General features: G+C 40.9%; 1 protein-coding gene across 5 annotated transcripts in view; it reads right to left on the reverse strand.

The window, feature by feature from the left end:
• Positions 1-21575, reverse strand: part of tub (TUB bipartite transcription factor) — a 358157-nt gene that overhangs the window by 209559 nt on the left and 127023 nt on the right. The window contains exon 1 of one of the 5 annotated variants that reach the window (XM_048546124.2): positions 2975-3107. The exons of 1 other annotated variant lie outside the window; for it this stretch is intronic. In XM_048546124.2, coding sequence (XP_048402081.1) covers positions 2975-2994 — 20 coding nt within the window. In that variant the 5' untranslated portion in view covers positions 2995-3107. Of the gene's footprint in view, positions 1-2974; positions 3108-21575 lie in introns of those variants that run through there. 3 more of the 5 variants (XM_048546125.2, XM_048546130.2, XM_048546126.2) reach the window with 3 other exon arrangements.

Consider the following 21575-nt stretch of genomic DNA (forward strand, 5'->3'; position numbering starts at 1 on the left):
ACATCTTTATATTGTGGGAGGAAACTCGAGCACCCAGAGGAAACTCATGCAGACGTGGGGACAATGTGCAAACTCCACACAGACAGATGCCTGAGGGTGGAATCAAATCTGCGGCCCTGGTGCTGTGAGGCAGTAGTGCTAATCACTGAGCCACCGAGCTGCCCATAGTCTTTGAACTTTTTGGTTATAAAAATAATTTGGAGAGGGAAAAATGACAGTTGACAAGAACCATCCATTCGGGTATTGAAAAGTCTACTCCCTTCCTGATTGGGTGGGATAGTGACACATCAAGAGGATGAACATGTCAGGTGACCCACTGGTGAGATTGGGTTAATGGAAAGTTTGGAGTTAGGACGCCATGTGATGTTACCATCAGGAATAAATGCTTTTGAGTCAGAAATGTACAGGTTATCCATTTCTTCGTCAGTCCTTCGGATCATAATCTCAATTAGCATTCAGAGGATTAGAATTCTATTGGCTCCAAAATACTTCCAAATAAGTATTGTACTAACAATGACAGAGGGGAGAACCAGCACCAGCATTTCTTGAAGTTAATGAATGTACAATCAAGCAGCTTTCTAGTCACAACCTTCAAATGGACAGTGGTGGACAATGGGGACCCAGTGGATGTAGTGTACCTAGATTTCCAAAAGGCTTTTAACAAGGTGCCGCACAAGAGGCTGCTGCATAAGATAAGGTCCATCTGCACAGCAGCATGCAACCACTCAAGTAATAATCCCTTTTACTATTACTCCTACCAAATATTATGACTTCACATTTATTTACATTGTATTCCATCTGCCAGACCTTTTCCCACTCACTCAATGTATCTATGTTCCTCTGCAAAGTTTCACAGTCCTCTGCACACTTTGGTCTGCCACTCATCTTGGTGTCATCTGCAAACTTTGACACCCTTCACATGGTCTCCAACTCCAAATCATCTATATAAATTGTAAATAGTTGTGGTCTCAACACCGATCCTTGAGGCACACCACTAGTCACTGATTGCCAGCCAGAATAGCACTCATTTATCCCCACTCTTTGCTTCCTATTCGTCAACCAATCCTCAACCCATGCTAACACTTTACCCCTAACGCTATACATATGCGTTTGAGTTATGTCTTCTGCTTTGTTTCCTTGTATTGGAAATGTAAATTTACTCAAATGTGGCTGCACTATCAAGTCAATAAGTAACTCGCAGCAACCCTGCTTCAGTTTTGAACATGGTCTGAAAATAGAAGCTGCTCTTTCATTCAATTTAGTCACTTTGAAGTTATTTTACAATACAATGATGCATCTTTCTCGAGAGATAAAGGCACATTCAACCCAGTTATGCAATAACTAAATGGCTGTATCCATTACGACAGCAAATTCACAAAATGGCTGACCCTAGTTTTGTGACTTAGATTGTGCAACTTCTTATCTTTCTCATTCAACGACAGCAACTTGGCCACACATCTGGAACAGAGAATTTACAATGGAAACAGCTTTCACTTGTGATAAATAGGCATGCGTAATATTAAATAGGATTGACAAAGGAGATGTAAAGTTGATGTGTCCCCTTGGGGCCAATCTAGAACAAGAGGTTATAGACTTAAAAAAACGGCTGTCAAATTTAAAACAGAGATGAGGAGGAATTACTTCTATTGAAAGGTCACAAGTCTGTGGGATCACTACTTCAAAGTGTGGTACATGTCAGGACACTGCGTAAATTTAAGGAGGAGAGCAACATTTTGATTAGTAATGGTTGAAGAGTAATGGAAAGCAGCAGGAAAATGGAGTTGAGACTAAAACTAGATCAGCCATAAGTGTATTGAATGGTGAAAGAGGTTTGAGGGACTACATTGAGAACTAAGCAGGATTATGCAATATTCTTAAGTATAATACAGTAAAATGCAATAACCACGAGAGATCAACTTGACTATGATTTTAATGTGAATAATTTCTGTGATGTTATGAAAGGGGTGTTTAAGATCAAATGCCCTTTGAAAAGGAATTTCAAAAGAAATGTTATTTGGCAAAGTTGATCCACTGTCACTCATTTTATAGTCAACAGGAGTAACTATTTCAATCTCAACGCTCCCCATGAATGAATAGACATTTGTGTTTTATGAAAAAGTAAAAGCTCCATCTCACAAAGACAGAAGTCATCCAAATAAGTCCACACCTACAACAATTTTATGGACTAGAGCACTTTCCAAAAAGAAAAACTTTCCAGAGTCTGCTAGAAAATTCATACCCAGTGCACGAGAGCCGTTCCGATCCAGTGCACAGGAACAAGGCTAACCCGGTGCACGAGCGCCATTCCGATCCAGTGCACGGGAACAAGGCTAACCCGGTGCACGAGAGCCGTTCCGATCCAGTGCACAGGAACAAGGCTAACCCGGTGCACGAGCGCCATTCCGATCCAGTGCACGGGAACAAGGCTAACCCGGTGCACGAGCGCCATTCCGATCCAGTGCACGGAAACAAGGCTAACCCGGTGCACGAGCGCCATTCCGATCCAGTGCACAGGAACAAGGCTAACCCGGTGCACGAGCGCCATTCCGATCCAGTGCACGGGAACAAGGCTAATCCAGTGCATGAGAGCCATTCCGATCCAGTGCACAGGAATAAGGCTAGCTTGGTGCATGAGAGCCATTCCGATCCAGTGCACAGGAACAAGGCTAGCTTGGTGCATGAGAGCCGTTCTAATTCCATCCATGAAAAGCTCACTTTGATCCATTTACAGCTTCAATGCATCCCAGAGGTTTTTCTGTCTACTGCCCTTAACAAATTCACCCACATTACATATCACAAAATTACTGGAGTAGAAAAACAACTCTCCTTTAAAAAGTACCCAGCTGTTATAAAACACATCACTCAATCTGTTTGTTCCTGTCAGTACAGTAGACAATACAGCAATAGCTCTTAGCCAGTACATCAAAAGAAAAGCAGATATATAAAAACTAAAACTAACTGAAATAATTCTTACCAATATTTACTTTCCCTCATTTCAGCAAATGTTTACAAAGTGGACACAATCCCCACACACTGTAGAAACAATGACCGTCTCTGCTGGATTATTGCTTCCTGCTGCTTGCTCTGGCTTAGTAATGTGAAAGCTTATCCTGATACAGTCAGGCTAAACAGTTTCTAAACATTGCTTTCAGGCTCAAGGCTGAATGCAAAACTGTGATAGTCAACACTGCCAAGAATAGGTCAGGGGTTGAAAAGATCTAGTTTGCCAGAAATGCAATGAAAGAATTCAGATTTATTTCAATACTTTTAATACGTACCAACATCAAAAAATATTAAGCAGAGATTTATCGTCCATATTTATTATCAAATAAAAAATACAGAGGCAGCAAAGAAATAAAGGCTCAGTGATAAGAAACTGAAAATTGATCACGTTTTTAGAATGAGGAAGTGTACAATAAAGTTCCCAATAGGTCAATAGAAAGATCATTGCTTTCCTTGTCTCTACAGGATTGATTATATTTTTCAACAATTAATTAGCAATTAGTTACATATAATGATCAAATAATCAGAATTTATCAACCCATTAATCTATTATTTTCCTGTTTAATCATACTCTGTGCAGGGCATTAGTATAACACGTGTCTGATTCTTTGCATATTTAACTAACAAGTGAGACACACCATGACATGTGTATGCATTGACTAAGGTGCTATGTAACTGCAGAAAATTTATATACTACCTTTCTGAGCATGAGAACTAGACGTAGGTAATGTGGTTAAAAAAATTCTACAGCTTATTTATTACAGCTGACCATTATGTATAAACATCAAACACACAAACCTCAAAGTGCTTGTACTAATACTATGTTTTTTGTTTACAATGAGTACCAAGCTTCAGATGACCCAAGGTAAGATGGAGTGTGTGATCTTTATACCATCAGCTCACATGCTCTAATACAGTGATAATATCACTAGCATGTCTCTAACTGTGAGACAGAAAACAACACTCCACATATCTTCATGCCACTGCAAGCTACATCCTTATTATTTAATGGCTGAAACAAATACTATGAAGTCGTTAAGGTTGACTGGATCCAGTTTGGGATGATCATGCATTTATTAGCAATTTACAGAAACATAGCAACAGGAGTAAAAGTAGGCCATTTGGCCCTTCGAGCATGGTCCCCCATTCAGTATGATCATGGCTAATTATCCAACTCAGAATCCTGTTCCCACTTTCCCTTTGATACATTTAGGTCCAAGAACTAAATCTAAGTCCTCTTGAAAACATTCAATGTTTTATCCTTAATTGCTATTGTGATAAAGAGTTCCACAGGCTCACCACTTTCTGGCGTTATCTGGCACTCAAGATATTTTTCATCAACCTAGTCAGAGCTGTTATTGTACATTTCTGGAACAGGTGGCACTTGAACATGGGACTTCTGGCATAGAGGTAGAGACCACTACTACTGCGCCACAAGAGACTCCTTAATTTGTACTCAAAGCCCAATCAAGGGAAGTAAAATAGCTGTGAGACTTCAAGTCTCATGTTAGTTTAGTTTAACTTGTAGCATCTTAAAGTGAAGTATTCACTTCCATTTAAACTACATGGCAAAGTCATATATCCTTTGCTTTGAGTACCAAAATTATGTCATACTTCTGCAATTAATTTTGTGACTACATAATTCTTTTATCTTCTTTGGAACTTGTATCAATTGAATACATCGTGCTATATTTTCTAACTATCTCAGTTACAACAAACTGGTCATTTTTATGGAATGATTTTATATCCATTTTGTACAGTGTCACAGTTCACTGAGGTTGTGTCCTGGACGTAAATTTCCACTATTCCCATAGTCATATCAAATGTGAAAAGATTTTGTCAAACCATCCAAAGTCTCAACAAATTATCAGACTGACAAACTCAGGTTAAAAGCATTAATCAGACTTCAAATGTTATGCTTATTGCTGCTGCCAGTCTAGCACTGGCAATCCTTCAGTCTTCACATGGCTTATTATCACAACAGACAGAGAGTTTTTAAATCCTTCCATGAGAAGGATCTTTCTGAAAGCTTCACACGTGATTTCAACTCCTGATACTTATACCCAAGTGTCAAAATTACTTTGTGTAACCTTCAATATAGATTCTCCCTAAATTTCAAAACTTTTGTCTGTATGATTCAGGGACTAACCTTTAAGCACCCAGTATTGTTTTCTTGACATGATCATAATCCATAGAAATCACTCTGACAGTGAAGCATAAATTTCACATGATTTGCCTCTCAACTTGCTCTGCATAAGCAATATCCAGTTCTCCTCTGGTCAAGTCATTTGCCTCATCAGGTTTTCAAAGCCTTCATGGCCTTTACCTCAAACTTTGTTATGGGCTATATCAACTTAAACTTTTGTTTACTGAACACTAGATCATGACTAGAATTTTCACTATCTGAGCCTTCTTTGCCTTCTGAAGTCATTTTTGTCAGCTATATCATTTTGAAGTAAACTTTCTTTCTCTTTCTCTCAATTCTCTAATTCTAGTTTTCACATTTCCATTTCTATTCTTTTCAATCCCAACTCCTTTTCCTTTTTTGTATCTGTTTCTTGCCTTGAACTGTCCTTGGAATTTCATCTCTAGCTTCTTTGTTCTTTCTCCATGTTCAAACAGCTTTAACTGGAACTCAAGTAGAACTGATTCTAATGTCTCACTTCTCAGTGTAATTGGCTTCATGTATTTCTACTAAGTCCAAGTGTTCTGTTAGTCTTCTAATTGGGGAAGAGTTTTTTATATACTTTCATTTGCAGGCTCAACGTCTCTCTTGCTGCACTGATCCCACACAAGACATAGTCACCTGGTCAGGAGCCAATCAAAACTTTGTTGTCAAACAGTTGTTCATTAGTTCAGAACCCATAGACTCCATTCTGTCTGCTTTAGCTCTCTCTGTTCCAGCAGTGTATACAACTCACAATGTGCACAGCAAACATACTTCTTAAAACTCCAGCCATTTCTTTACATAGGTTGCTTGGTATAAAACATTACCTTCTACTTAAGTTCAAATAAAAGGAAATTTAAAAAGATAATAAAATGTGAGGCTGGATGAACACAGCAGGCCCAGCAGCATCTCAGGAGCACAAAAGCTGACGTTTCGGGCCTAGACCCTTCATCAGAGAGGGGGATGGGGAGAGGGTTCTGGAATAAATGGGGAGAGAGGGGGAGGCGGACCGAAGATGGAGAGAAAAGAAGATAGGTGGTGAGGAGAGTATAGGTGGGGAGGTAGGGAGGGGCTGGGTCAGTCCAGGGAAGACGGACAGGTCAATGAGGTGGGATGAGGTTAGTAGGTAGGAGATGGAGGTGCGGCTTGGGGTGGGAGGAAGGGATGGGTGAGAGGAAGAACAGGTTGGGAGGCAGAGACAGGTTGGACTGGTTTTGGGATGCAGTGGGTGGAGGGGAAGAGCTGGGCTGGTTGTATGGTGCAGTGGGGGGAGGGGACAAACTGGGCTGGTTTTGGGATGCGGTGGGGGAAGGGGAGATTTTGAAGCTTGTGAAGTCCACATTGATACCATTGGGCTGCAGGGCTCCCAAGCGGAATATGAGTTGCTGTTCCTGCAAACTTCGGGTGGCACCATTTTGGCACTGCAGGAGACCCGTGGTGGACATGTCATCTAAAGAATGGGAGGGGGAGTGGAAATGGTTTGCGACTGGGAGATGCAGTTTATTGCGAACCGAGCGGAGGTGTTCTGCAAAGCGGTCTCCAAGCCTCCGCTTGGTTTCCCCAATGTAGAGGAAGCCACACTGGGTACGATGGATACAGTATACCACATTGGCATATGTGCAGGTGAACCTCTGCCTAATATGGAAAGTCATTTTGGGGCCTGGGATAGGGGTGAGGAAGGAGGTGTGGGGGCAAGTGTAGCATTTCCTGTGGCTGCAGGGGAAGGTGCCGGGTGTGGTGGGGTTGGAGGGCAGTGTGGAGTGAACAAGGGAGTCACAGAGAGAGTGGTCTCTCCGGAAAGCAGACAAGGGTGGGGATGGAAACATGTCTTGGGTGCTGGGGTTGGATTGTAAATGGCGGAAGTGTGGGAGGATGATGCGTTGTATCCGGAGGTTGGTGGGGTGGTGTGTGAGAACGACGGGGATCCTCTTTGGGCGGTTGTGGCGGGGGCGGGGTGTGAGGGATATGTTGCGGGAAATGCGGGAGACGCGGTCAAGGGCGTTCTCAACCACTGTGGGGGGAAAGTTGCGGTCCTTGAAGAACTTGGACATCTGGGATGTGCGGGAGTGGAATGCCTCATCGTGGGAGCAGATGTGGCGGAGGCGGAGGAATTGGGAATAGGGGATGGAATTTTTGCAGGAGGGTGGGTGGGAGGAGGCATATTCTAGGTAGCTGTGGGAGTCGGTGGGCTTGAAATGGACATCAGTTACAAGCTGGTTGCCTGAGATGGAGACTGAGAGGTCCAGGAAGGTGAGGGATGTGCTGGAGATGGCCCAGGTGAACTGAAGGTTGGGGTGGAAGATGTTGGTGAAGTGGATGAACTGTTTGAGCTCCTCTGGGGAGCAAGAGGCGGCACCGATACAGTCATCAATATAACGGAGGAAGAGTTGGGGTTTGGGGCCTGTGTAGGTGCGGAAGAGGGACTGTTCCACGTAACCTACAAAGATGTTATCTTTACAGCAAACTTTACATTGAAGCAATCCTGTAATTTTCATATTAATTTAATACTTTGCCAGTGTACTATTTTTAAAATTCTTCCATTGCAAGAATCATCAGCTACTGTTAAAAACACCCAAAAGTAGGTGATTTAATGGGTGCCTAGCCTATTGAGAACGCTACAGTATAGCTATATGCTAGTTCATTAACTTGAGATGATGCACACATTTGTCAATAAGTATAAAGTGAAAAACATACCTTCTTATACCACATAAAAGGGAAATAAATGATCTCAAGGAACTCTGTTATCTCACTGACAAGCATATGGGTTTATTAAAGTAAAAAGCTTTAATGAATGGGGATCCCAAGAGTACCTGAAATTCAGGAAGCCAGTCAGATGGTAATAGGAAAGGACATCAGTGAGATGATCATTTCACTTTTCTAAATTAACCTATTGTTTAGTAAACAATTATTAATTACACACTGTCTGAGCATGCAGTGTCCCAGCCAGAGGTCAGGACTATCAATAACCATACACAGATGTAATGGTTTTCAAGTGTTAAAAACAGCAACTCTTAGCAGCCAGGCATGCATCAAGAAAAATAAAGCCAGACCTCTGCCGGAAGATCACATCTAGTGACAATGTTATAGTTGGCTGGATGTGAAGAACTGGTGTTCCAACATGGGCAGATTGTTTACCAACTGCTTTTGTTAAATTACACATTTTTATAATTACTATAAACAACTTAATAAATTCTGTGAACCCTGTAAAGACAAACTTATACCTGCTGTTAGGACTTAGTTGAAAATAGGCACTCTCATTAATTCTCCCAATTCAGGATATAATTTTAAGTCCCATGACTAAATTAAAGTAAACTCAGGCCTGGGGTATTAATGCACTGTTCCCATTGTCAGAAGGGATATGAACCGGAGAATGCAGATTTAAGAGTTTAGCAAAAGAATTAATAGCGTCATAAGAAAAAACTTTAGCATCAGTAAAGGACACATGGTTCGGGGACTATGCCCGAGTGAAACGGACACTGAGTGAGTTGTAAATTAGATCACATGGAAGATATGAAGATCTATATTTAAACCTGAAAAAGACTAAGGAGTCTGGGTCTGACATAGAGCTAACAACATTCAAGAATGTTATGTTGCCTTAATAAACAAGGAACTTCCTGGTAGTGTCAGTTCACTGTCAATCAGCTGAAAGAAGTTTGGTCAATTATTGTTAATTACTGTAGCAGAAAGCTAAGCTAGCTAATGGCTGAACAGAAGATTGACATAAAATCAGGTTTTTCAAACTGCACAGCCAGTAAAAGGGAAGTGATCAAAAAACTATGCACAAGTATGTGGTAAATCAAATTAGTAATGAATTAGGTTCATGTGGGAATTTGATGCATGAGGGACACAATAACATTGAATAAACTGAAGTAAGGGTTATTGCAACTTGCAAAGTATGTTAAGTGTGTCAGATTTATCAGCAATAAGGATATTTATCATAGGTATAAGGTTTATAAATTAACACTAAGTAAAATAAAGTTAGTAAAAGTAATCTAAAGTAAAATAAAGTTAGCATAAGTGAAGTTAAGACAATGGTGGGGTAACTCAGCTGTGTGGAACATGAGTCATGTAGTACATGGTGGTCATGGATTCTACTGATGACATAGACAACCACAGGAAGTGTGTTACTGGTTCCAGAAATACGAGCTCCGAGTTTTGGACTGTAAGTGTTTGTTGAAGACACTGTGACAGATCCTATTCAGAGAAGTCATACTGCAAGCTCGGTGTTTAAAGGAAGAAAAGGAATTGGTGTTAAAGAGGTCATCCAAGAGAACCAGGCATGTAGTCCAACACATCACTAAGGTTCCCCTCATTAATTTATTTTCTGATTTAGATACTGGTGAGGGCATTAGTTCCTTAGAGAAATGTAATCAGAATCAGGTTCATATTTCCACAGGTCGCTCAGCTGTGCTGGTAGATAACCATTCTAAGACTGAATGAAAGTATCAAAAATAATGTTAATTGCTAAGAATTGAATCATATAATCAATTAAAATGTGCTACCTGTCTTTTTTACATTTTTGAACAAGATGTGTGCCCCTACACACACTTAGAGAATATCACAGTTTGTAATCATAGAACTGATCACAAAAGCATCTGACTGATTTCGATCTAGCCCAGAGCCAGGTTCTAAAGACCAAACCAGAAATTGCTGGTTTCATCAAATCACTTTCATTCACTTTGTAAAGCTGCAGAAGTATAAAAAGCAACTAAAAGAACAAAGGAATCCTTGTGTTAAATGAAATGGAAAATACCTTGAATGCCAATTCAGAAGTGAAAATATAAATGCTCCAATGACTTAGAGCAAATCAGCTATCATCTGTGATAAAAAGAGACAATTTAATGTCAGAACTGTCATGTTTCATCAGACTAGAATAAATGTAATGCAGCCTCAATCAATGATTTTAAGGCAATAGTTGCACTGCTTTAAGAGATTAATGTGCCCATCCAATACACCAATATTTCAACACTGCATTCACAGGAATGCAATAAATACCCTTTGCTGGAATTTTTGATACCTTTAAAAAAGTGTAGCATTTGTTAGTGGAATGCTGCCACTATTTCTCATTTCTTGACTGGGTCTAAGGGCCTATGTAGTTCACAGAAGTAGAAGAACAACCTTTGGTGAGTCTTGACAAGAAGAGGCTCTTGTCATAACAAACTGTAATTTGTTACATGTCAGGAATCAGGTACAAAGTTACATTAGCTCAATAAATATTGTTAGTAAGGCTATGAAGAGACCTGTGGATATAATTTGGCACTCCACAAGGCCCTAGGAAGTCAGAACAATAAAACAGTTGCAGCAAAGAAAAGGCCACTTAGCTCACTTTAGTCGCACCAGTTGATTAAATTAGCCACCCATTTTAACCTCATTTTCCAGCCCCTGGTCCGTAGCCTTGCAGGTTACAGCAATTCAGGTGCAGATCCAACTTCCTTTTAAGTGAATAAAACAAAGGGCACTGATGAAGAGTCACCAGATTTGAAACATCGACTCTACTTTCTTCCCACAGATGCTGCCAGTTCTGCTGAGTTTCTCCAGCAATTTCTGTTTTTGTTGCTTTTACGCAAGTTGAGAGTTTCTATCTTAACCATCAAACAAAGTAATGAATTCCAGTTACCTACTACGCTTTGATTGAAGCAGTTTGTCCTGCCCTTTTGAATCTTTCTCCCAATCATGGTAAATTTGTGTCCACTTGTGATCTACTTGTCCATCGGGGGAAACAAGTCTTCCCTATCTAATCTATTCAAGCCCCGCATTATTTTGCACATTTTAATTAAGTCACTCCTCAGTCTCCTCTGCTCAGTGGAAAACAATATTACCCTTTTCAACCTAGTCTCATACCTGCAATTTTCAAGCCCTGACAACATTCTTGCAAATAGCTATGCCTGGCTATAACCATCATCAATAAGAGACAATCTAACCACCACGCCTTGGCATTCAACGGTGTTACCATCACTGAATCCCCCAATATCCACATCGTGGGGGTTATTATTGACCTGAAACTAAACTGGGCTTGCCACATAAATACAGTGGCTACAAAAGCAGGTCAGAAGCTAAGAGCACTGTGGCAAGCAACTCACCTCCTGACTCCTCAAAGCCTGTCCACCGTCTACAAGTCTCAAGTCAGGAGTGCGATGGAACACACCCCACTTGCATGGATGGATGCAGCCCCAACAATGCTCAAGGAGCTTGACACCATCCAGGACAAAGCAGTATACTTGATTGGCACCATATCCACAAATGTCCATTCCTTCCACCACCAATGCTCAATACCAGCAGTACGTACTATGTACAAGATTCACTGCAGAAATTCACCAAAGATTCTCAGACAAACCCACAACCAGTTCTGTTTATAAGGACAAGGGCAGCAGATGTGTGGGAACACCACCACCTTCGAGTTCCCCTTCAAGCCATTCACCATCCTGACTCGGAAATATATTGCCATTCCTTCAATATCACTGGGCTAAAGTCCTGGAATTCCTTCCCTAATAGCATTGTGGGTCAACCCACAGCAGGTGGATTGTAATAGTTCAAGAAAATGGATCACTACGACCTTCTCAAGGGCACCTAGAGATGGGCAATAAATGCTGGCCAGCCAGCAATGCCCATATCCGATAAATAAATAAATGAAAAAAATGTCAAAAATGTTCTGCCTTATCTCCACCAAAGCCTGTATGTCATTGTCAGTTTGGACAGAGCTCAAGGTAGTCTCCAAAGTGACCTTTTTCAGAACCAATCATTCAGCCAAGTGAAGTCACTAGGACCCTGTATGAAATCTTTTACTTTACATAGAACATAGAACATTACAGCACAGTACAGGCCCTTCGGCCCTCGATGTTGTGCCGACCTGTCATACCAATCTGAAGCCCATCTAATCTACACTATTCCATGTACGTCCATATGCTTATCCAATGACAACTTAAATGTACCTAAAGTTGGCGAATCTACTACTGTCGCAGGCAAAGCATTCCATTCCCTTACTACTATCTGAGTAAAGAAACTACCTCTGACAGCTGTCCTATATCTTTCACCCCTCAATTTAAAGCTATGCCCCCTCGTGCTCGCCATCACCATCCTAGGAAAAAGGCTCTCCCTATCCACCCTATCTAACCCTCTGATTATCCTATATGTCTCAATTACATCACCTCTCAACCTTCTCTCCAACGAAAACAGCCTCAAATCCCTCAGCCTTTCCTTGTAAGACCTTCCCTCCATACCAGGCAACATCCTAGTAAATCTCCTCTGCACCCTTTCCAAAGCTTCCACATCCTTCTTATAATGCGGTGACCAGAACTGTACGCAATACTCCAAGTGCGGCCGCACCAGAGTTTTGCACAGCTGCAGCATAACCTCTTGGTTCCAGAACTCAATCCCTCTATTAATAAAAGCTAAAACACTGTATGCCTTCTTAACAGTCCTGTCAACGTGGGTGGCAACTTTCAAGGATCTGTGTACATGGACACTGAGATCTCTCTGCTCATCTACACTACCAAGAATCTTACCATTAGCCCAGTACTTTGCATTCCGGTTACTCCTACCAAAGTGCATCACTTCACACTTGTCCGCATTAAACTCCATTTGCCACCTCTCAACCCAGCTCTGCAGCTTATCTATGTCTCTCTGTAACCTACAACATCCTTCGTCACTATCCACAACTCCACCGACCTTAGTGTCGTCTGCAAATTTACTAACCCATCCTTCTACACCCTCATCCAGGTTATTTATAAAAATGACGAACAGCAGTGGACCCTTGTGGTACACCACTAGTAACTGGACTCCAGGATGAACATTTCCCATCAACCAGCACCCTCTGTCTTCTTTCAGCAAGCCAATTTCCAATCCAAACTACTATATCTCCCACAATCCCATTCCTCCGCATTTTGTACAATAGCCTACTGTGTGGAACCTTATCGAAAGACTTGCTGAAATCCATATACACCACATCAACCGGTTTACTTTCATCTACCTGTTTGGTCAACACTTTGTGTTGGATAATCATTAAGCTGGTGGCTGGACACCTAATGAGAACAAATCTCACCATAAAGACGGTGAGTATATAGCGTCATTTACAGTATAACTTGCAATAATATTGAGTGTTTCTAGGGATATATTTCTTCTCCAGCTCCATTAGTTTTGCACAAATGGAATGAGAGCACTTGCGGTTTGCTGTTCCTGCTGCGTGATGGTTGCTCCAAGCCCTGTCTCACTGGCATCACAGTGCAAGGTCACTTCCGAGCTGACATAGTAGTAGTTCACCATTAGGCATCTGATGCAGGTGAAAGTTGCTTCATGTCCTGTGCCCCAGTATAATTGCACATCCTTCCCAGTAAGCTTGCTAAAAGGTTCACAATAGGAGAATGGATAACGTGAGAACCGTCCTAGGTAGTTCACAAATCCAACAAATCATTATATCACATTCATATTTATACGGTTGCCACATCTGCATTACAGTGGTCATTTTATCAAAGTGAAGGCCTTCCACTGTCAGGTCATGACTCATGTATTTAACTTCAGTCATTTCAGTTGCACTTTTTCTTATTCAACTTTAGCTTTGTCTGGTGCGTTGACCCTACCAGTCTCCCTAGGCACTAATTATGGTCTCTGACGATTTCTTGCATCGTATCTCCACGCCCATAGCCGAACATCATTTGTACTTTGGAAAGCTCACCAGCTCCTGCTGTCTGTGTTGATACTTTTCCAGAGCAGGGGAAATGCCTATCAGCATGTGCAACCATCTGTCACTTCCAAACGGTATCCATAATATAGTCAGAAAATCATTGCTATCATCCAGCTACAGTTGCCAGTATCCACCCTTTACATCAAGGGTAGTAAAGACCTTTACCTTGGCAAGCGTTGGAAAAATATCTTGAATGGTTGGCAATGGTAATGAGATCTTTTGGATCTATATGCACTCTCAGCTTTCCAGATTGTTTTCACTGTTACCATACAGCAATTCACATTTTTGGCCATTGCCATTTTCTTGATTACGCGTTTCTTTTCCAGCTCCTGTATCTGGTTTTCCAGGCTGAATTTGAGAGTAGCTGGATCTTTCCTCAGCAGATGCTAAACAGGTTGCATACACCCATCTACCTCAAGATTTTATTCACTGGAAATACCTTCAAGACCTGTGAAAATATCATTGTAATTTTTTGAGATATGTTGATCTGGTGCTCTACAAATTATAGCAAATCCCTTATGGTACACACAGGGATCGACTCCAAGCTTTAAACCATCTTAGCTAAGATTAATGGATTTTGCTTCATGTCTAAAATCTGGAACTAGAAATCTTCTCGCTTTCATTTTATTGGCTTTCAGCTTAGTTTATCTTCTTGAGATGAGTATCATTCAATCATACAGCCTCCACTTTTCATTCGAGGTCTTTATTTTGAATGTTCATTCACTTTATGTTTTCCTTCTGCAGTCCAAGTGTGGAGCTTTAAAGTGGTTCGCAAAAGAAATAAGTTTGGAAGTTATGATTTAACAGCTTCTGATTTGAAATTGAAGGCAACTATTCTGAGGTCACATGATTAGTGTAACTAAAGAAATTGCACTGGGGAGAGCTGTAACGATGCTATGGGTGACAAGGTAATTTAAAGATCCTGCAAGTCAGTGAACTGGAAATAGACTGTAAGGGCACTTGTTCAATTCCATTGAATGGTTCAACTGCAGTCACGCTTCATCGTGAGGCCTCACACTCTGCTTATTGGTACAGTCAAACTAGAGCTAGGGCTGCAAAGTCCTAAGGCTCCACCATAAAAGTTAACATGGGCAATTTAAATCACAGGAGGCAGTGGCTACTTTCATCACTGTGCTGAGCAACCCCTGGATACCTGATGTGTAGAGTGTATTCAATTTCCACAATTTGCATGAGTCAGGTTCTCTCTAAGACAGAGAAAATGCGGTGGAAGTAGTACAAAGAGGATTGTCATTGTGAAACTGAGAAGTCGGCAGCTGGGCTCCATTTTGCTAGCACTGGGTCCTTCAGGCTGAAGCTAGAGACCAGAAAAATGAAGATGTTCTCACAATCCAAAAAGAACCTGCCTGCTTTGTTCTTTCGTCTGCAGAGACTCTTGAGCGCAGATCTACCTAGCAGCTTTTTGTGATGCCCCTCCTCATGGGTGGTCCAAGAACATACTGAGTACTACATTAAGCAGGAAGCCGGGAAAACCCTGTTCCTTTATCGATACCGAAGCAAAGCTCAATCCATATTATCTTAGAAAAAGAAATATCCTGGAAACTCCGGGACAGAATTGTTCAAGAAGAAATCTAAAATGAAACTGATACAATTTTGCCTCTTGGCACAATTTTGAAGAGGGTTAGGGAAGTTAACTTTAGTGGCCTGACTAATATTTATGCTTCAATCAAGATCACAAAAAAAATGACCTAGTCATTATCACCTTGTTGTTTGTGGAAGCTGCTGTAAGCATGCTGGCTGCCATATTTATTATGACTGTAGCTACACTTCAGAAACCACTTTATTTATATTGCAGTACCTTGAGATATCAGTGGTCAGGAATTGCATTGTATCAATGCAAGTCTTTTGTTCTTTGACATTTTTCAGAACATCCATTACATTTACACTGCAATGCACATGAATTATGACTATAAAGATTTCATACTTATACTTTGTTCATTCTGCATTACTCTCTATCGATGCCTGCTTCATTGTCTTCAGCACAGCAGCCACGAGCAACAGTCTGTTTATAGTATGATTAATGGGCTATTAATGTGACATGTATAGTGAGGTATATTACTGCAGTGTATTTATAATACAGGAAGCAATTCAGCAGCAACTAGAGTGAGCAACAGCAATTCATTCAAGTTGACATGGGTTTGTGAAAGGCAGACCACAGCTAACAAATTTGTATTTATTTGAGGTCACATTGGTATGATTTGTGATCTAAAATTAACTGTATTTGACCATGCATCCATTTTTCTGCCCCTCATAGGCATTTACTTCTGTTGGTCATAATCATACTTTTAGTTTAACTTTGTCCTCCTCTACATTTTTGGTGCTGATGTAATGAATTAGACACAAGGGGTAACATGTAATTTTGTTAGTGGCAGGGCAGAAAATTGTTAGCATCAGGGAGAGAAAAGCCAGATCAACTGTGTAACAGTTGGCTGATCCAATATAAAAGTGAGCTATGTTTATCCAGCACCTTCAAAGTAGATGCATGGCCCAAAGCTCTTCACAGATTATAACCAAACAAAACACGAGACACATAGGAGTAAAAACGATACTGAAAAATGAGCTTAACAGCTTGAATGAAATAATGCAATGGTCAATGAAATAAGTATGAAAGAAACTCCCAATGGAAGAGATTGATGTGGGGATAGTTAGTGGGGGATTTCTAGAAATTTGGGCCCGAATGTCTGAAGTCATGGTGACTAAAATCTTCCTTACTAACATTAAAAGTCATGATTAAATACATACGGAACTATGAAACAAATTAAAATAAATTTGCCCTTCACTGTTGTTCCACATTCTTCATACGTGATAAATATTACAAAAAATGCAGGATCTCCCAAGCAATGGAACACATTCGAAGTGCAGCCAGTCAATGTTGGAAAATGAAGCTCTCATGTCCAAAAACAGACCCAGAGTTGACCTTAGCACTGCGTGCATTATGAAGCATGTAAAAGCCTTCTTAATTATTTATAACTGTCATGAATCTTCTGCACATATCAGATGTAAAACAGCCCATCATATTCAAATACATTCATACAATGAACCAAAAAAAATGGGATTGGCTCCCTCTTGTGGAGTAACAGGAGCAATTTACTCAGAGGTAATGGGAACTTCATATGCTGGAGAATCCAAGATAACAAAGGAATAATTTACTGTTTGCCATCTTTTGCAAACCCTCTTAGTTCAAACCAGCTGTAAATCTGTTCTTCACCATTACCACCAGGAAATCACTGGGCCAACCTGACTTAGAATAATGGCATCCCTTTACATTTCCAAGGGGCTGGCATAACGTAACAAGTGGAATATCATACAGATCTGTTCTGAGGCCTCAATTGTTTATAACTGTTACTAATAGTTTAGATGAAGGGACAGACTGTAGTTTAGCCAAATTTGCAGACGAAAGCAAATTGTCTGCACACTGGCCTAATCTCAGGCTATTCCCAGGGAGAGAGACAGAGTTGTTAGCTGAAGAATAGAGTTTGGAGTGGGAATGAATGGCCACAGTCTCTGAAATACTTACTTGGAGGGAATATTTTCACAATATTAATCTAGACTAGATGCAAATACCAAAACAAAAATCGAAAGACTAGTTGTTTAGCCCCCTGCATCAATTTAAAGTTTCCTTCCTGATTATTGCCTCTGGGAGGAATATAATCTGGACTGCAGTCAAATATATCATGATGATTCTATAGTGGCCCAACTACAAAATGTAACTCTGAGGTGAATTCACTTACTGACAGGCAAACTTCACACTCAATACCTCTGAGGTCTGCTAATTATAACAGGGCACCAAGTAGAAGCAAACTTGCAAAACTTTTGTGAGTTTAATGCATTTGAAGGAGTGATGGCATTTTTATAAAAGAATCCCACAGACGTGAAATTTCATAAAGGCAAAGAGCCTCTTCAATATTACAGACTGACTTCAGAGGCCTGAATCCAGGAGTCCTGTCATTTCATGGTTCATAGAAGCAACATACAAAATAATAGCAGTAAGTCATTTAGCCCATCATGTTTGATCAGCCATTCGATATGATCTTGGCTTACCCTCTATTTCAATGACATACTCATATTCTTCCCCAATGCTACTGAATGCCTTAGTGTGTATAAATCTATTTCCTTCTTGAATATATTCAGTGACATAGCCACCACAACCTAAAGTTGGAGAGAATTTCACAACATCACAAGCCTCAGTGTAGTAATTTCTCCTCATCTCTATCCTAAATGCTAGATACTGTGACTCTTCGTTCAAGGGCCCTAGACAGGGGAAACATCATTTCTACATCCAATCTACTCATCTGCGTCAGAATTTTATATGTTTAAATGATCCATCTCATTCTTCTAAGCTCCAGTCAATACAGGTCTGGTCAACTAAATCTCTCCTCATACAACAACTCTGCTGCTCCAGGAACAGCCTGGTGAACCTTCACTGCACTCCTTTCGTTGCAAGCGTATCTTTTCTTGGGTAAAGAGAACAACGCTGCACATAATACTCACCACAGTCCCCGGACAGCTGCAGCGAAACATCCTTGCTCCAGTACTTGAACTCCCTTCCAATGAAAGCCAGGAAACTATCTGCCTTCCTTACTGCTTGCTGCACCCGCTCACTTTCAGTGACTGACATACAAGGATACCAAGGCCCCTTTGTACATCAACATTTGTCAATCTATCACCATTTAAAACCATTTTCTTTTTCCAACCAAACATGGGTAGCTTCACACTTATTCATATTATATATATACTGAACGCATCTGAACTAATTTGAAACTTCTTTATATCTTCTCACAACTCACAGTTTCCTGTCATCAGCAACCTTGGAGAGTTAATGTTTGATCTCCCCATCTAAATAGTAACTGCATATGTTAAAGGACAGCTGCTACAGGCTAATTTGCTTTTCACTATGCTGTGGAGGTGCTGGTCTTGAACTGGCGTAGACTAAGTCAGACGTCACACAGCACCAATGTTATAATTCAATAAGTTATTTGAAATCACAAACTTTCAGAGCACTGCTATTTCATCACTTCACCTGATGAGGGAGCAGTGCTTCTTAAACTTGTGTTTTCAAATAAGCCTGTTGAACTATAATCTGGTGTCTTGTGACTTCGGTGATTTAGTGAATGGGATGTCGAAAATGTGACCTGTGTATTTTAGACACAGTGGGGAAACTCCTCAGCTGCCATTGTTCTTCTGAAAGGTGTCTCTTTTGGAGATGGTAAAGTGCCCTTTTAGATAAGGTTCCAGAATACCTTTGGTGGCGGGGGTTCAGGTGTACCCTGGGAGACATGATGTGCCTTTTGCAATTGTTAAATTTGAACATAAATATGTATAAACAGTGCAAAAACACATTGAAATTGTACTTATTGTAACAAGATCAGCCAGATGGATCTCATAAAATATAAATTCCCTGATTGGGCTGTTAATCTGATCCAGTCAGGGAACCCTGGCTGCCAGATATAAACAGGAGTGTCAGACATCCTGCTCACTCTGAGAGCTGGATCAGCGTCGAGGACTCTCCATGTGTAAATAAAAGGTGACTTGGTGATGGGATAACGACCATAGGAGAATTATTACAGTGGCGACAAGAGAAAAAAAAATGCTCCAGAAGAAATTCACTCACAACGGACATCTTTGAGTTGGGGTAAGCATTTCTGGCATTATGCTATTACTTGGGAAGCTTGACTGTTTCAATCCCGCCATTGGAGACTGGGCCCAGGATGTGGAAAGAATGTGTTATCTTGTCTGGGCAAATGATTTTGGGTCATTGAAAACCAACAAGTATTTCTCCTGACAGCATGTGGACCCACGGCTTCTTCAGTCATTAGGAGCCTTATTTCCCTCTGGTACAGATACTAAAACCTTTCCAGAGTTATGCGTTTAGTCAAGGAATATGACAACCCCAAGCCTCCTCTAATTCTGAGATGCAGTCAATTTTACATGGTAATTCGAGAAATAGGGGGATCTGTATTGGGATTTTTGACTATGTTCAGACGTCTAGCAGAGGAATGTGACTTTATTTTAATCCTTTAGGAGATACTGAGAGACTGTTTGGTATGTGGGATTATTGATGAAATCATGCAAGAGCACCTACCAGCTGAAGTGCAACTGGACTTCAAACAGGCACTACCACTGGCTTTATCATTGGAAAATGTAGCAAGTGGAGCAAATGAGTTGCAGGATATTCCAATAGAAGTGAGCATCGTTGCCAGGATCCTTACGTTTACGCAAGACCTCAGCGAGACTGAGAACCTAAACAGGGAACCTTTACAGATTAAAGTTACAACTTCAGTTCTGGCCTCTTATAAGAAGCAGCTGGTTCAGTTACCAGCGATTGTAGTAAAAGGCTCGGGCCCAAGGTTGATGGGGCAAAATTAGTTGAGAAAGATTCATCAAGACTAGCTCAATATTTTTCAATTAGAAAATGAGTGCCTGAGTGAAGTCCTAATTAAATATTCAGAAGATTTTTAGCGACGTCTAGGGCCTATCGAAGGATTCAAGGCTATCTTGCACAATGACCAAGCGGCAATTCCACAATTCTGCAAGGCCTACGCAGTGCCATTTGCCTTATGGACAAAGTAGAGACAGAAATCAGTCCAGTTTGTGAATGGGTAGCATCGATCAGAACAATTGTGAAGCTCAACGGGACGGTTTGCTGTTGTGGAAATCTTAAACAACAGTAAACCACTTTTCGCAGCTGGGTAAATACCCAATCCCTTGCATCGAGGATTTATACGCAAAGTTCTTCATGAGCTACATTGTACTTGCAATTGTGATGAGATGAGGATTCCCAGAAGTATGCTACAATTAATACCGATATATGAGACGCTGCCATTCAGGGTATCGTCAGCCTGTGCAACTTTTCAGTGGACGATGGAGAACATAATACAAGGTCCAATCCAGATCACTTTTTATTCTGATAACAGTGACAGCCAATAAGGAGCACTCTGAGAACTTGGACATAGTCATAAGACATTTCTCCCTGATATTAGAAGGAAAAATGCGCATTCAGGCACTCCAAGTGACCTGCTTGGATTACAGAATTGACAACAACATGTACACCTGTTGGAAGAAAAAGTGAGGGTGATCAAAAGCGCCCAACTTCCAAGTCAGTACCAGAGATTAGGTTTTTCCTTAGACACGTGAACTATTCCTGGAAAGTTCATTCGTAACATGGCCTCCATCCTGGCAACTTTCCATAAGCTATTAGAAAAGGATCAGTCTTGGAAATGGTGGTGTAACCAAGCCATAGCCTTCAGGAAAGTGAAGAAACAGCTATCATCCTTCAAAGTGTTGGCACATTGTGATCCCAAGTGAAATCTGGTGTTGACATGCAATGCCTCCTCATACGGCATCAGGATAGTTCCAGCTCATCAGTGGCCCATTGGAGAGGAATGCCCAATAATGTATGCATCCAGGACTTCGGCAAATGCACAGCATAAGTACTCTTCAATAGAGAAGAAACGATTGGCAGTCATATTTAGGGTCAGGAAGTTCCACCAATACCTTTACAGACATAAATTTGTCATAATAATTGATCACAAACCCCTCCTAGGGCTACTTAAAGAGGACAGAGCAGTGCCACCCATAGCTTCAGGCCGACTTCAGTGATGGACTCTAATACTAAGTACGTACACTTACAAGTTGGAACATCATCCCAGAGGCCATGTAGCAAATGCGGATGCATTGCGCCACCTCCCACTGGCAGACACACTAGTGATA

This window comes from Stegostoma tigrinum, chromosome 17, assembly GCF_030684315.1.
Source record: "Stegostoma tigrinum isolate sSteTig4 chromosome 17, sSteTig4.hap1, whole genome shotgun sequence".
NCBI classification, from domain to species: domain Eukaryota; kingdom Metazoa; phylum Chordata; class Chondrichthyes; order Orectolobiformes; family Stegostomatidae; genus Stegostoma; species Stegostoma tigrinum.